The 14,530-nt window shown below is 36.9% G+C and overlaps 1 protein-coding gene across 3 annotated transcripts in view; it reads left to right on the forward strand.

Moving 5' to 3' along the window:
* Window positions 1-364: 364 nt before the first annotated feature.
* Window positions 365-14,530, forward strand: part of Nab1 (NGFI-A binding protein 1 (EGR1 binding protein 1)) — a 44,084-nt gene continuing 29,918 nt past the window's right edge. For 2 of the 3 annotated variants that reach the window (XM_013029540.1, XM_013029549.1), the window contains exons 1-2: window positions 395-413; window positions 11,458-12,295. In XM_013029540.1, coding sequence (XP_012884994.1) covers window positions 11,477-12,295 — 819 coding nt within the window. In that variant the 5' untranslated portion in view covers window positions 395-413; window positions 11,458-11,476. Of the gene's footprint in view, window positions 414-11,457; window positions 12,296-14,530 lie in introns of all 3 variants that reach the window. The other variant, XM_013029558.1, reaches the window with a different exon arrangement.

A 14,530-nucleotide genomic window follows, 5' to 3' on the forward strand; every position in this document is an offset into this window, starting at 1 on the left:
GGTGTGCGGGCCGGGGCGCGCGGCGGCCCCGCCGCTTTAAAGCCACCTTCGCCGGGCTGGGGGTGGGGCGGGGGGAGGTTGCAGATTCCGTTTGTTTACTTCAAAAAAAGTGCGATCTCCACGTCTGAATTTTCTGCCTTAGCGTCCTCCTCCCTTCCGAACCTAGTTTTTGCTTCCTCAAAGTGGAAGAAGAGTTTTGCTTGGAAGCGGCTTTCAGAAACTTGGCACCGAGGTGCCGGGAAGCCCGAGTCTCTCATTGTTGCCTTTAAGGTCCAGTGGGCAGACAGCATGTGGGATCGTGAAGCCTGGGATGCCGAGGGGGGGCTCTTGTCGGGGAGAAAGGTCGAGAGACTACCAGATATTTGCCATCTGCCATCTCGGGGTGCACGAGATAGGAGACGTGTGCCTCTTAAGTAAGCCTAAATGTTGCAGAATCTTGGGGAGAAGCCGAGTAGAGTTGGATTATGTGGGGAGATTCTGCAGAGCAAGTTTTCCAGCAGGTGATCTGGAAGGATCATAGGTTTGCATATGCTGATCCTTTGTTCCCTGAAAGATACTGGCCGCTTGGAAAATTTTGGGGGTGACCGTTTAATTTACCATTTCATCCCAAAGAGCCAGTTTGTAGTAACTTGTCACTACCAGTTGGTTTGCCAGTGACAATGACGTGTGTGCCAACTCTAAAAGAGTACAAAGATCAGAAGCTGAGGGGGAAATTCTCAGATCTTGTTTAAAAAATATTTTGGCAGTCTTAATAGGCAATATTAGATTGCATAGGAGCAGAGGAAACCGAATGTAAAATAGATTAGTCACATACGAATTGCTTAGCTGTTTTGTTAGAAAAGTGTACACTCATTGAATTACCTTCTTAGGTTTTCATTTTTGAGGCTGTTTTTTTCCCCCCATTTATGACATAAACGGTTGTGATGTTCGTATGTTATGTGCGGGTCTCAAGAATATTGGGGAAGATAGGATACCCTAGGATTTGCATTTGTGTTCTGGGTGGAGGATGTCTTTCTGAAGACCTGAAATCGCTGCTTCTGATCCAGTTTAACTGCCCTTGCCTCTGAGATTCAGAAGTGTCTTTTCTTTTCCTCCTCATTTATATATTCAAGACATGTACTACTGTTCTTTTATTGGATTTAAAAGGTTATTTTGTCCTAAGTATTAACTGCTAGTAAAGATACTGTTGAGAATTTGAATTTGCCTGTCAGGTCAGTCTTCCTTATTTCTGTTTTGGATTTAGATATTGGAACATGATGGTCTTCAATAACAGCAATTTCAAGAAATCATTGGAAGATACATAATTTTTTAAAAACTTTTCTACTAAAGCTAATGTGTCATCACATTGGAAAAGAAATATTCTGGCTCCGGTGATCTCCTGTTATATGTAAATGTATCTTTGTAACAGTAGGCAGTGTAGATTTTCATTTCATCTGATTAAATGGGTGTAATTCAGATGGCAAAGTCCTTAGGAATAGTATAGATGCTGGAGAGAAATTTAGTGAATTTACGTGTCCTACAAGTTTATATGGCCAGTGTTTTCTCATATCAAAATTAACACACTTACGTAATGTTAGTCAAACTAAAACATTTCTTATGACTAGTAAATAACATCCATTGCCTTATAAGAAAAATATATTTTAATTCTTGTTATTCTTTTAATCCTTTGAAAATATTGATTTATCATTGAAGGCTTTGGGGATTCGCACTGTGGAAGCCTTAAAAAAAACCATATACATAAATGAGGGTTGGATGGAAGCACAGTATGTCAGATTTTTGTTTCTATAACCTTATACTTGGGTTAAAATTGTCCTAAAACTTAGGGTTCGTCTATTCCATGGTGATGTGCCAGTCATAAGCCTGTATTGTCATGGTCATTTTTTGTTATTGTTGCCATTTGTGTGCACTTTTAGAAATGAAAAAGTCTAAAATTTACCTTTGTGTATGAAACTCCATTTTGGATATCCCAGAACCACTATATGTTTGTGTTGTTTACATGGAAGTGACCGTTTGACAGTTTCAGATGATGCTAATGTGTTACCTTGTCTCTGCAGTTTTATTGTGGAATTGATTAAACCATGTCTGAGCATCTTACATGGTTTCTCCCTTCTTTGGATTTATTTTTACATGAGCTGCTAATTTAATGCTTTTGAATAGTAGAAGGAAGAGTAGTACGGTTGGTTATTAAATGCAAATTTCATTTCTAATGTGACATGTTCAATAACTTGTACAATGGTATGAATTATTCCCCTAAACTTAATAATGGAACAAGTGGGAAATTCTAAAAGTTGGTGTGTGTGTGTGTGTCTGTTTGAGGTGGTGAGCATTAATCCTCATCTTGTGAGAATTCTCACAGCTAAAACATAACATTAAGTTTTCAAATAGTTTGTCATTTCCCAATACATTGTATTCAGGGGTCTGCACATTAATTTTCATGGCATGTTAATTCTTACAGAGAAACTTTTGAAAAGATAAAATTTATACATTGTGCTCAGTGTTCTTAATGATTTTTGAAGGACTTGACTATTGAATGTTTGGACTATATGAAATGCTAGTTTGTGCATATTGGTATTAAATTAATGCATAGTTGTTGTTTAATAGCTAGTGGATCTGATTTACCTTTTTCTAAATATTGAATTCTTTACATGAGTACTTTTCCACTGAACACTTTGAATAAATTTTAAGAGGGTCTCTACATTTTTTTCCAGCTATATTCAGAATTCTGAAAAGAATAAATAGGGGAGAACAGTTTAAGCTTCTCAAATTACTGTTAATTTATTAGAAGCTATATGCTTAAATTCATAGCTATGAGGGTAATAAGACCTGAAATGTTTTTGACTTAACATCTATGGGGCCAGAGATGTAGCTCAATAGTATGTATTTTATTTGCGTGAGGCCCCTGGATTCAATCTCCAACACAAAAAAGAAAAAAAAAGTATCACTACATGCTTCTTACTAAACGTACCTCTTTTGGAACTTGAAACACACGAGAATTAATATCTAGGTCAACCCTGTAATTTTAAGTAACTCATGAAATATAACTGAACTATACTTAATCACTTTTTGAGTAGTAGTAGAATAGTAGTTATTATATTAAATGCAAATTTCCTTCTGATGTGACATGTTCAATAACTTGTACAATAGTATGAGTTATTCCGTTAAACTTAGTAATGGAACAAGTGGGAAATTTAAAAAGAATTCATTTCCTAGAAGCTCATCCTTCCCTAAGCCAAAAAATTTTTTAATAAATCTTTTCAGTTTCAACTTTAAGTACAACCATTTAATCCTTCTAACAGTTTTCTTTCAAGCTACACTATCCTACACATACAGGCTTTAAATGTAGTTTTTTGTCTGTAGACTTACAGTTTCCTTTTGTTCCCATTTCCCATTTGAGCCTTTTATTCCCTTCTAGTATGCAGCATATCTCATCTAGATGTTGAGAAAAACAATCTAGTGGAACTAATTCATCTTAATCTTGTAAATGACTCAGAAGTTCTAACCAAGCTTTTTTTTTTTATATTGTAAGTCTGAAAGGGGTTTCTCTTAGCTTGGATATTTTTAAAGTAAAAATTTCAGGTTATGCAGGGAGGAAGAAATCTATCCTGTACATAAATAAGTCAGACCTTATTTGGATTTCGCTTTTGGTTTTTCTCCATTCTCTTCCTTGGAATGCATAGACTTCATAAAAATGTCTATGTTGGTCTGTACATATTAAACACACACATACATGTACATATATGTCCATACTTACGCATAAGTATATGTGTGCATACACACATACATATTACACAGTAAATGTGTATGTTTATGTAACAACATATGGAGGGGAGCTGTCTAAAAATAGAGATTATGAATCAATTTGAATGTAATGTTGAGGTTGATATTACTTGTAGACGAAAGTGCAGCACCTAATTTAAGAATGAATAAGAAAAAAGAAGGACCTAAAGTTCCTCTTGTTGAACTTGAATTTTTAAAAATGTTGCTCTCATGGCTGAACTCATACCAACCATGTTACAATTCCAACTATGTTATATTTGATTATATAATAACACATATAAATAAGGTTGTGTTTATGTATATTGTATGCATATAATACACATATATTTACTTGCAGGAGCATATCCTTTGGTGTCTTGGAAAAATAGTCATATTCTGAGATACTCTATGGACACACTGAGGATAAGGAACTGAAAAGGACTGGAGATAAAGCAACAAGCTGTAACAGGCTGTTCTGGCTATTCCATTGGGTCACCAATTTATTCAGAAGGTGTCCCTTTCTAAATCTGAAAAGAGGCTTCTGAAGCAATTAAGTTTCATTAAACAGCAATCTTTATAGAGATGATATTCTACATAGAACACTTTGTTAGGAATAAAGAAGAATAAAAGATTAACGAGACCTATTTTCTATCTTTAAGGTGCTTAATACCTACTACTAACTTGTTCTGCAGAGCGAGGTTAAGTCATCTTTATTCTGTGGCTCTTTATGTGTAATTGCTTACTTAGCATTTATCACAGTGCTCAAGTGTTCATCTCCTTCCTCTTAAGTAAGTCTTCATGAAAGACCATCTCCTCTCAGTGTCCATAGATCAGCTCATGCTTGCATATTTGAATAAGGCGGGGGGGGGGGAGATGGAAAAAAATGGACAGTGAAGGGAAGGAAAGAATTACAGGGTTCAAAGAAGGGAGAGAACATCTGTAGTTGAGGGGGTGGGCAAAAGGCCTTAGGTAAAGGCTTGTGGAAGTTGGGAGGGAGGATGTCTAGCACAGGACAGCAAAGTGGAAGGCACTTTTTGAGGAATGCCCAGTGGGTTTGTTTGGCAATAAGGGGCCAGAGAGAATGTTTGAAAGGTATGCTTGATCTGGGATGTCTATTTGAGAAGCTTGGGTTGCCTTTTCTTAAGCTATGGGAATATTTGCACAGAAAATTGAAAAGCCATACCTATCATTTAGGAAGGTAAAATTGGCATTGCAATATGGGATGCGTTGAAAGTGGTTTTTCATTTGCCAGGAAGCAAGGAAAACCAGAATTAGGTACATTTGAGCTAGATCAGATTGAGTTTGTGGCCTGAGGATATGTAGATCTGAGACAAGAAGAGGAGAAAACAAAGATAGGATCTAGAATTTTCTTAATCTAGGAAGCAGAAATGGAGCACTGAAACTAAAAGGACCAAGGGGTCTCAAAGAGTAGATTTGGGAATCTGGCAGACGAGAAGAAATGAGATAATACATTTTCTTTTACACATGCCAGACTTGAAGTCCTGACACTCCTCAAGTAGAATGTTAAATTATAGTTGAGAGCAATTCAGATGGATGGTTCTTAAACTTTCAGGTATGAGGATACCTTTTTGAATTAAAAAAAAAACTTACAAAAATAATCCTAACTTTACTTTTAACATTATTCATTGAGAATCATAATATTCTCAAAACAACAAATTCAATTGCAGGTTTAAAATTAGTTTATATTTCTTTTTAAACAATAGAAATGCTTTACATTTTTTTAATTAAAAATTTTAAAGTTATCTTTAAGTAGTTGTATAAAAGAGTTGCCATTCAACAAGGCAGTTTATGAATACAGTGCATCTTGATCAGTGTCACCCCTTTGAACATTGTCACCCACCTCTCCATCTCACTCCTTCCTTCACTTAATTTTTTAGGATATGTGATTTTTTTTGTCATTTTAAAGTAGTTTATGTATACAGTGCATCTTAGATACCTGACATCTTTTCCTCTCAGTAATCACTAGAGCTTGGTGTGCATTTGGATTTGAGAACACCATGCAGAAACTCCATAGCTCCTGGATGATGAATGATTTTGTTAGTTCAAACTAAGACAATTGACGCTTCAGAGTGGAAGATACAATCAAGCGATAATATGGACAGACAGTAGAAAATAAAGTTAGTAAGAAATCTTGGAAGCTGAATATAGTGGCCCATGCCTGTTATCCTAGCACTTGGGAGACTTAAAACTAGAGGATCACTTGAGACAAGGCTGGTTGGTCAACAAAATGAGATACTTTGCTTTCCACCCCCTATACCTGCCCCGCACCGAGAAAGCAAACAGAAACCTTAGAGACCTTTAGCAATAAGAATATAGTAAAAAGGTAGGGGAAAAAACCCCACAAATAATATGACATTACAAAATCAGATGAAGAATATTTATTTCAAAGAGTAATGATATACCATAGAGAGATTGATAGAGAATGACCCTGGTGGTAGATAATAGATAACTCAGTGTAACTGGAGATTTATGATAGAGTAATGGGAGGTGAAAGCAGGTAGGATCAAGGCCAGTTTGGAGGAATGAGTCTTCTTTTACCTAGAGACCATGAAAGGCCTCTCTTATACTTTAAATCTTTATATCCCAGCTTGGAGAATGTCAGAAAAACCTTGTTTCCCTAACAAGCAGATAATTTTCGGGTCACATAGAATCTTATTTCAGGATAGGTTGAATCTGTAAGATGATTTATGCTATACTTATAAGGAGTTAGAATGAGATATATTGTTTAAGGTTTTAGGATTAATCATTATTTAAAATAGTGAAAAAGAACAAGTGGAGTTTTTTTTGTTTTTTTTTTAATTTTATTTATTTATTTTTTTATTGTGAGAATACCATACAGAGGAGTTACAATTACATGGGCAAGATAACGTGTACATTTCTTATCAAGCATTGTTGCCTCCTCTTTGTTTCCCCTTCCCATCCCTTCCCATACTCCTCCCCCCCACACTCAATCCTCCTCCCACCCCCCACCAAAGTTGTAAAGTTCCTTTTCAACTAAGGACTTGTACATTTCGTTGTTGTAATGGGTCCACATAGGTCCCATGGTTTCCTTTATTTGCAATAACTAGTATATGTCTGAGTCAAGCAGAAAAGGTCAGATAAGTTCATGTTAGGGGAATGAACCCCAAGATAAATATTCAATTTTTTTTTCCTTTCATGCAATTGTTTCTAACATATTTATAAGATGATTTCTATGTTGCTTTGTATGTCCCTCCCCCACAGTATAACCCATGCTTTCACTGTATTTGATGTTGGTATAACTTGTGGAGGTGAAGGGAAAAAACAAATTGTTTTTGTTTTTTGTCGGCCATGGGGCCTGAACTGTGGGCCTGGGCGCTATCCCTCAGCTCTTCACTTCAAGGGTAGTGCTCTACCACTTGAGTCACAGTGCCACTTCCGGCTTTTTCTGCTTATGTGGTGCTGAGGAATGGAACCCAGGGCCTCATGCATGCAAGGCAAGCACTCTACCACTGAGCCACCTTCCTAGTCCCAGACTTAACTTTTTTTTTTTTTAATTTCTCTTCTGGACTGATCAGAGTGACAAACATTTAAGTGGTTGTAAATAGATGTTTGCTGTACAGCGGCAACAATGCCTCAGGTTATCTTTTGGACACAAGAATGAATAACTGGTTTTTCTGAACTGTGGAATTCATGAAAACGTCAGGCTCAGCATGTGCTCAGTATATATTGGAAAAGTTAGGTAACAATAGTTTTCAGAAGAGTAGACAGTATACTGTAAGCTACCAGTGTATATATCTGACTTTCATGTTGAAGCATCAATTGTTACAGATTTAGTGAAAACAAAAACTCCCATAAGATTTTTCTTTTATGTTAAATCAAGTTAACGAGGTGATGGGTATTTAAATTATTACAGCAGGATTTGGAAGGAAACTAAAATATCCTACTAATGCAAAATCTTAGAGAGAAATCTGAGCAGTGTGAGCCTTTAGAAAACCTCCTGGGACTTTGAATAGTTGCCTTGTCTTTCATATGTTTCTTGACTTTGAAAATTTACACTTAATCTTGACATTCCTGTTAATTCATAACCATTTACCAGTCTATGAGGGCTCTGTCTTAAAAACTTGAGAGGTTCATTTTCTAGATAGGATAGAGAATGGATAAGGCTTGAAAATTATTACTTTGTAAAATCATTGCTATAATTTAGCTATTTTAATTTACCTTAAGTTTCTGTTGTCTACACACACACACACACACACTTTTTTTCCTAATTGTTCATAAGATAAAAAAAATCTGTTTCCTGTATTTCATAATATGGGGAGTAAATATAGGGAGTTGGTTATTCCACAGATTTTACAAAATTACAGTCCTTTTATGAAAATGAGTGTGCATATTTATATGTGCATATTTATGTTTAACATTTTTATATGCTAGTTGAAGCATGTGAAGAGTGCATTAGGTGTGGTAAGAGAGTTTTATCTTTCACCTCAGACACTCTGGAAGCCTTTGTGTTATAGTCTGCAGCTTATAGAGTCATAAAATTGGGGTTCTCTGATAGGGTTCTTGGTTAGCAATGCATCTCCTGGCACAAAGCCCTGATTTAATCCACAGTGCCACAAAACAGAGACAATAGTGAGTGGGCAGAGATATAGAAATAAGATGGACAAACTTGGATTTATAACTTTCAAGGGCTGTGTTCTGGTGTCTAGTGTCCAACTGGATTGAGAAGATAAGCAGGTACTCACTTAGGTATTTTACAAGACAGAAGAAGGGGAGGTATGAACATAAAGGTAATCACAAACCTGTAGAGTTTGTGTTGGTTGGAGTATACAGTATCCCAAGTAGGATTTTTTTTTAATGTAAAGGTAATGTACAGATGGGTTACAGTTACATAGGTCAGGTAATAAGTACATTTCTTTTTGAACAATGTCACCTCTTCCCTCCATTATATCTCTCACCCTCCTCTATCACAATTTGTCTAGTTCATTTCAACATATCATCTAGTGAGTATCACTGCTGAATTAGTTCACCTTTTATCTCACCATTTCTGTGCTTCCCTTTACCCTCCCCAAAACAGATAAACTTACATGCAAGACAAAAAATACAGAAATAAAAAAAGTGACAAAAGTTGAAAAACCCACAAAACCACCACAAATAACAAACATTGTTTCCATTGCTTGGAGTTCATTTTGATAAACATTTCTTATGATCACATGCCCTTGTGATCCTCTCCTAAGAATATCCTCCTTTGGTCTCACTCTGAGTCTTGTTTATCAGTCCAAGGGTAATTTCTTGACTTTTACCATCCATATGTTTACTTGTAGATTTATAGGAACATTCTAATTACTACAAATGAGGGAAACCATGCAATCTATGTTTCTTTGGGTCTGGCATACTTTGCTTAATATAATTTTTGCCAAGTCTTTCTGTTTCCTTACAAATTGTGCAATGTCATTCTTTCTGATGGAAGCATAGAATTCCATTGTGTATATTTACCATATTTTCTTGATCCATTCATCCACTGAGGGGCATCTGGGTTGATTCCATATCTTGACTATGGTAAACAATGCTGTGATGAACATGGTTGTGCTGGTAGCCTTAGTGTGCCTTGGTTTGTGACCAATTGGGTAAATGCTTAGGAGTGGAATTACTGGGCTATAGAGAAGCTCTGTGTTTAATCTTTTGAAGAACCTCCATGCTGCTTTCTAGAGTGGTTGAACAAGTTTGTGTTGTCTGTCTTCAGGTTTGTGTTGCCTGGGGTATATCATAATAGGAAGTCTTGTGTAGTTTGCTGTATATGCCAGTCCTGATAGTCTACTGAATGTAGCTCAGGGACCTAGGAAACTTTTTCAAAAGCACCTGAGGTGATTCCCTGAGTGTTGACAGAAGTTGCTGGACACAAGTTAAATCTTTTTTGTGTGTTTCTTAGAAAGTCATCAGGCCATAATCATACTAGTCCATGCCATAAGACTTAAGGCTGTCACTGTCTGGTTAAAACAGATTGCAGATGATACAAAGATTTCAAGATTACAGGAGATACAGCTTCCTAGTAATTAGTCTTAGAATGATAGGAAGACCGATTCTCCTTGATTGGGGTAACCAAGGTTAGGCTCTTGTGTAGCATTCTATCTGGTGGCATTTAAAAACTAGTCCTAGGTTTGGTGACATTTTTGGATGTGAGAGTTGTTCTGCTTGCTTTGTGTTCCGGTTGACTGTTGCTCTGTATTGAGCTGAGAATGGGGTTTCTGCTTTTCTTTGATGTGTGTATTTTTTCTGGCCTTCTGTAATTTTATCCATTGAAGGATACAAGGTCCTTTTAATCTGAAGGGTGCATTGATTAGACAAGTTTGTTTTTTTTAAATGGAAGTATTTGGCCAACTTTTCTTTTTCTGTGGGAAATCTCTAGGCAACTGCAAACAATTTTTAAAGGCTGCTAAGAGGTCAAGTACTTTACTGGATCTTGTTTGGTCTCTTTTAAAACGAGATTTTCTATCTTGCTTAGACTGTATATTTCTTCTGTGACTCTGCCTTGTTCCCTCTGCTGCTGCCATGGAGGGCTTGTCCACATTTCAGATTTCATTCTGTATCTTTGTCTCTGATAGATAACCTGATAGATAGACCTCAGTCTGCTATTTCACATGTAGGGTAGTTCTGTGTAAGCATTTTAACGTTTGCTGTGTTTGGGTGACATTCCTTTTAAAGGAAATCCCAGTATTTTTAATTTTTCTATATTATATCTGTCATAATCCCAGATTCTTAGCTATGCAGTCGCACAATCATATAAAACTCTTCTCTTCCCCAAATCATAGAAAGTGTTAGAAAATAGTAACTATAGTCTCTTCTTATCACTGACACTTGAGTGATCACAACTCCTGGGTTGCTGCATCATTTTTAAAATTCTCAAATATGTCACCCATTTTCCTCAGTTCATACAAAAACCTATTTTTACTTATTAATCTTGCCAATTTTTCTTTACATGATATATACATGATACTAAATCTACTTTTTTCACATGGTTGGCTATTGTAAGGATTAAGCATAGTATGTGTGATATAAAGTGTTATATCATATGGAACTAAATAAGCAGTGAATGATAACACACTTCTTATTTCCTGCTAATTTGATTATGTTCACTCCACCACTATGTCTAATACTAGGAAAACAGAAAAGTATATAGCTGAAACTATGGGATATAGATCCCTTTGGGCCTTGGTTCCGTCTTCAATCTGCTTAGTTTCAATCTTACTAGCTTTTCTCCTGTAGGTAAAATAGGTCAGTTTAGTTATTGACTTTTAAAATTGTTAGAAGTTCAAAATGACATAAAATATGTATATAGGAAGAATATTTTCCTTTTTTAAATTTATTTTTTATTTTTATTTATTTATTTATTTTTGGGTCCGGTCGTGGGCCTGAACTCTGGGCGTGGGCGCTGTCCCTCAGCTCTTCAGCTCAAGGCTAGCGCTCTACCACTTGAGCCCCAGCGCCACTTCCGGCTTTTTTCTTTTTGCTTATGTGGTGCTGGGGTAACGAACCCAGGGCCTCAGGCATACAAGGCAGGCGCTCTACCACTGAGCCACCTTCCCAGCCCAGGAAGAATATTTTCTTAACAACCACTTGTTTTTGTTCTTCCTTTGCTGTATACCTAACCCTATGGTGTCTAATGTATTTAGTTTAAGAAGTTTGAAGCAAGTGTGATGGGTTTTTCTTCTGTTCTTTTTGTAGGTTAAAGCCATCCACAGTAATGGCCTCAGCCTTACCCAGGACCCTGGGGGAGTTGCAGCTGTATAGGATACTTCAAAAAGCCAATCTGCTTTCTTATTTTGATGCCTTTATCCAACAAGGTGGTGACGATGTTCAGCAACTCTGTGAAGCTGGAGAAGAGGAATTTTTAGAAATCATGGCACTTGTGGGCATGGCTAGCAAGCCCCTTCATGTTAGAAGGCTACAGAAGGCGTTGAGAGACTGGGTTACAAATCCTGGTCTTTTCAATCAGCCACTGACTTCCCTTCCTGTCAGTAGCATACCCATCTATAAATTACCTGAGGGATCACCCACATGGCTGGGAATATCCTGCAGTAGTTATGAAAGGAATAGCAATGCCCGGGAACCTCATTTAAAAATCCCCAAATGTGCTGCCACCACCTGTGTGCAGAGTCTGGGACAGGGGAAATCAGATGTGGTAGGGAGCCTAGCGCTGCAGAGTGTTGGTGATTCCAGACTCTGGCAAGGACACCATGCTACTGAGAGTGAACATAGTCTTTCCCCAGCAGACCTTGGCTCCCCAGCTTCCCCAAAGGAAAGCAGTGAGGCACTAGATGCTGCCGCTGCGCTCTCTGTGGCTGAGTGTGTAGAGAGATTGGCACCCACACTGCCGAAAAGTGATTTGAGCGAAGTCAGAGAACTGCTAAAAACCAACAAGAAGCTGGCCAAAATGATCGGTCACATCTTTGAAATGAGTGATGATGATCCACACAAAGAGGAAGAAATTCGAAAATACAGTGCAATATATGGCAGATTTGACTCAAAGAGAAAGGATGGAAAACACCTCACACTTCATGAGGTAAGAAGAAACAGAATTTTTTCTTTATTTATATGGTATGTTGCTACTTTGTAAAGTTGACTTTGATAGCAATTTGTAGGAATGGAGATAGGCTTCCTGTAAACTGTTTTAAAACATTTAAGTGTACTTACAACTCTTGTGGAAAGAGTCCCTTATTGTGTTAGGGTTATTTTGTATTGGACTCAAATGAGTTTGAGCTTTGAAACTACAGGCAGGGTAAGGTGAGTTAGAAAAAATGTCAGAAATTAAGCAGTGATAGCATAAACTCTGTATTTTTGAGGCAGTTTAACACTATCCAGAAACATCCTGCTTAAGTTCGTTTATGTATATATGTGTATTATATGTTTATATATACATACTATATGTGTTGTATCCATACCTTGTATATGAATGTATAAACTTTTGTATTTACTTCGTTTGTGGCAGTCCCATCTTTAAAATACAGCTTGAGCATAAGATTGTTTTCTGTTCTCTTTCCTTCCAAGTCATTGGAATTTTTATTCCCTTATAAACTTGCATCACAGTAACTTTGGTACACTTTATTGTACTTATTTTTATCCTAATCTGTCCCTTGCAGTGTACTTTGAATTTCTTTGAGGTCTTACTTACCTTTTATCCTGAGTCTAATGTACCCAGTAGGTACTTAGAAAATATATTTTCAGAAGTAAAACAAGATCATTTGATAGTTTTTTTTATGTCCATATATGCTTTAGAAGAAGGGAATACATTTTCAGAAAAAACGTTGAAGTTGAGAGCAGTATTTTAACATCAGAACTTTTCTTCTGGATTTCTACTCTTAACATGAAAAACCTCATTTTTTAATTGACTATCACTATCTGATTTTATATATTAATATTGGTTTCAGCAATTTTGCCATCTGTTCTTTACAATAAATGGTTTTAGATATGAATACTTTAGGGTAAGAGCAGAGAACTGACCAGCAAGAATAACTTCAGTCATCATTGTAATTCTGACTTGATCTATTTTCTGTTACTTGCAATTATGTATCATTATTGCTACATAATAACTACAAGAACCTCTGAGTAGATCTGGAATGCATGGTTAGCATTATAATGCAGGTTAGTCAATGGAGGAGCCTTGGAAAAATGCTGAAATGTGACTGTTATTAATAGAAAGCAAAAGACAAAACGTATTGGTGATTTTAGTATTGAGTTTTCAGTTAGTTTGTCCAACATACAGATAAAACATAAAAGTTGATTCAAAAGGCCTGTATCTCTATCAAAGTGTATTTGTCTAGTATATTTGTCTTTTTTATGTTTTTTTATTGTACAAATACTGTACAGAGGGGTTACAGTTACATGAGTAAGGTAATGAGTACATTTCCTATCAAGCATTGTTACCTTGTCATTCCTTCCCTCCTCACTTCTCAAACCTTTCCCCCTGCCCCCCTGCTCCCCTGCCCCCCCACAAGTTGTAAAGTTCATTTTCATCTTTTTTTTGGGGAGGAGTCCAGTCGTGGGGCCTGAACTATGGGCCTGGGCACTGCCCCTTAGCTCTTCAGCTCGAGGCTAGTGTTTTACCACTTGAGCCATAGCGCCACTTCCGGCTTTTTTCATTTTGCTTATGTGGTGCTGAGGAATCGAACCCAGGGCCTCAGGCATACAAGGCAAGCGCTCTACCACTGAGCCACCTTCCCAGCCCGTAAAGTTCATTTTCATCATAGTGTCTTGTACATCTCATTGTTACAGTGGGTCAGCCTGTATCCTTATTTCAGCATTTTGTTATTTCCCTTCCCTTCCCCAAATTAGAAAAATGTATATACAAGATGCAAGGAACCAGAATCAAATACAGGGACAATTGGGGTTATCCCATGGGGGAAGAACATGCAAGAGAAACAAAAAAAAAAATCACATAGTACATTTTATATATGTTAAAAACAATAGCAAGAAAGAGAAAACCACTTGTGTCCCTATCTTGGGGTTCATTTCATTTAACATCTTATTTGGTCATATATGTACATAGTTCTGACCTTTTCTGCTTGTCTCAGACATATACTAGTTATTGCAAATAAGGGAAACCATGGGACCTATGTTGCTTTGGGCCTGGCTTACACTTAATATAATTTTTCCAAGTCTTTCCATTTCTTAACAAATGGGGCAATGTCATTCTTTCTGATGGTGGCATAGAATTCCATTGTGTATATATACCACATTTTCTTGATCCATTCATCTACTGAGGGGCAACTGGGTTGGTTCCATATCTTAGCTATGGTAA

Source organism: Dipodomys ordii, unplaced genomic scaffold, assembly GCF_000151885.1.
Source record: "Dipodomys ordii isolate 6190 unplaced genomic scaffold, Dord_2.0 Scaffold5, whole genome shotgun sequence".
In the NCBI taxonomy this organism is placed as follows: domain Eukaryota; kingdom Metazoa; phylum Chordata; class Mammalia; order Rodentia; family Heteromyidae; genus Dipodomys; species Dipodomys ordii.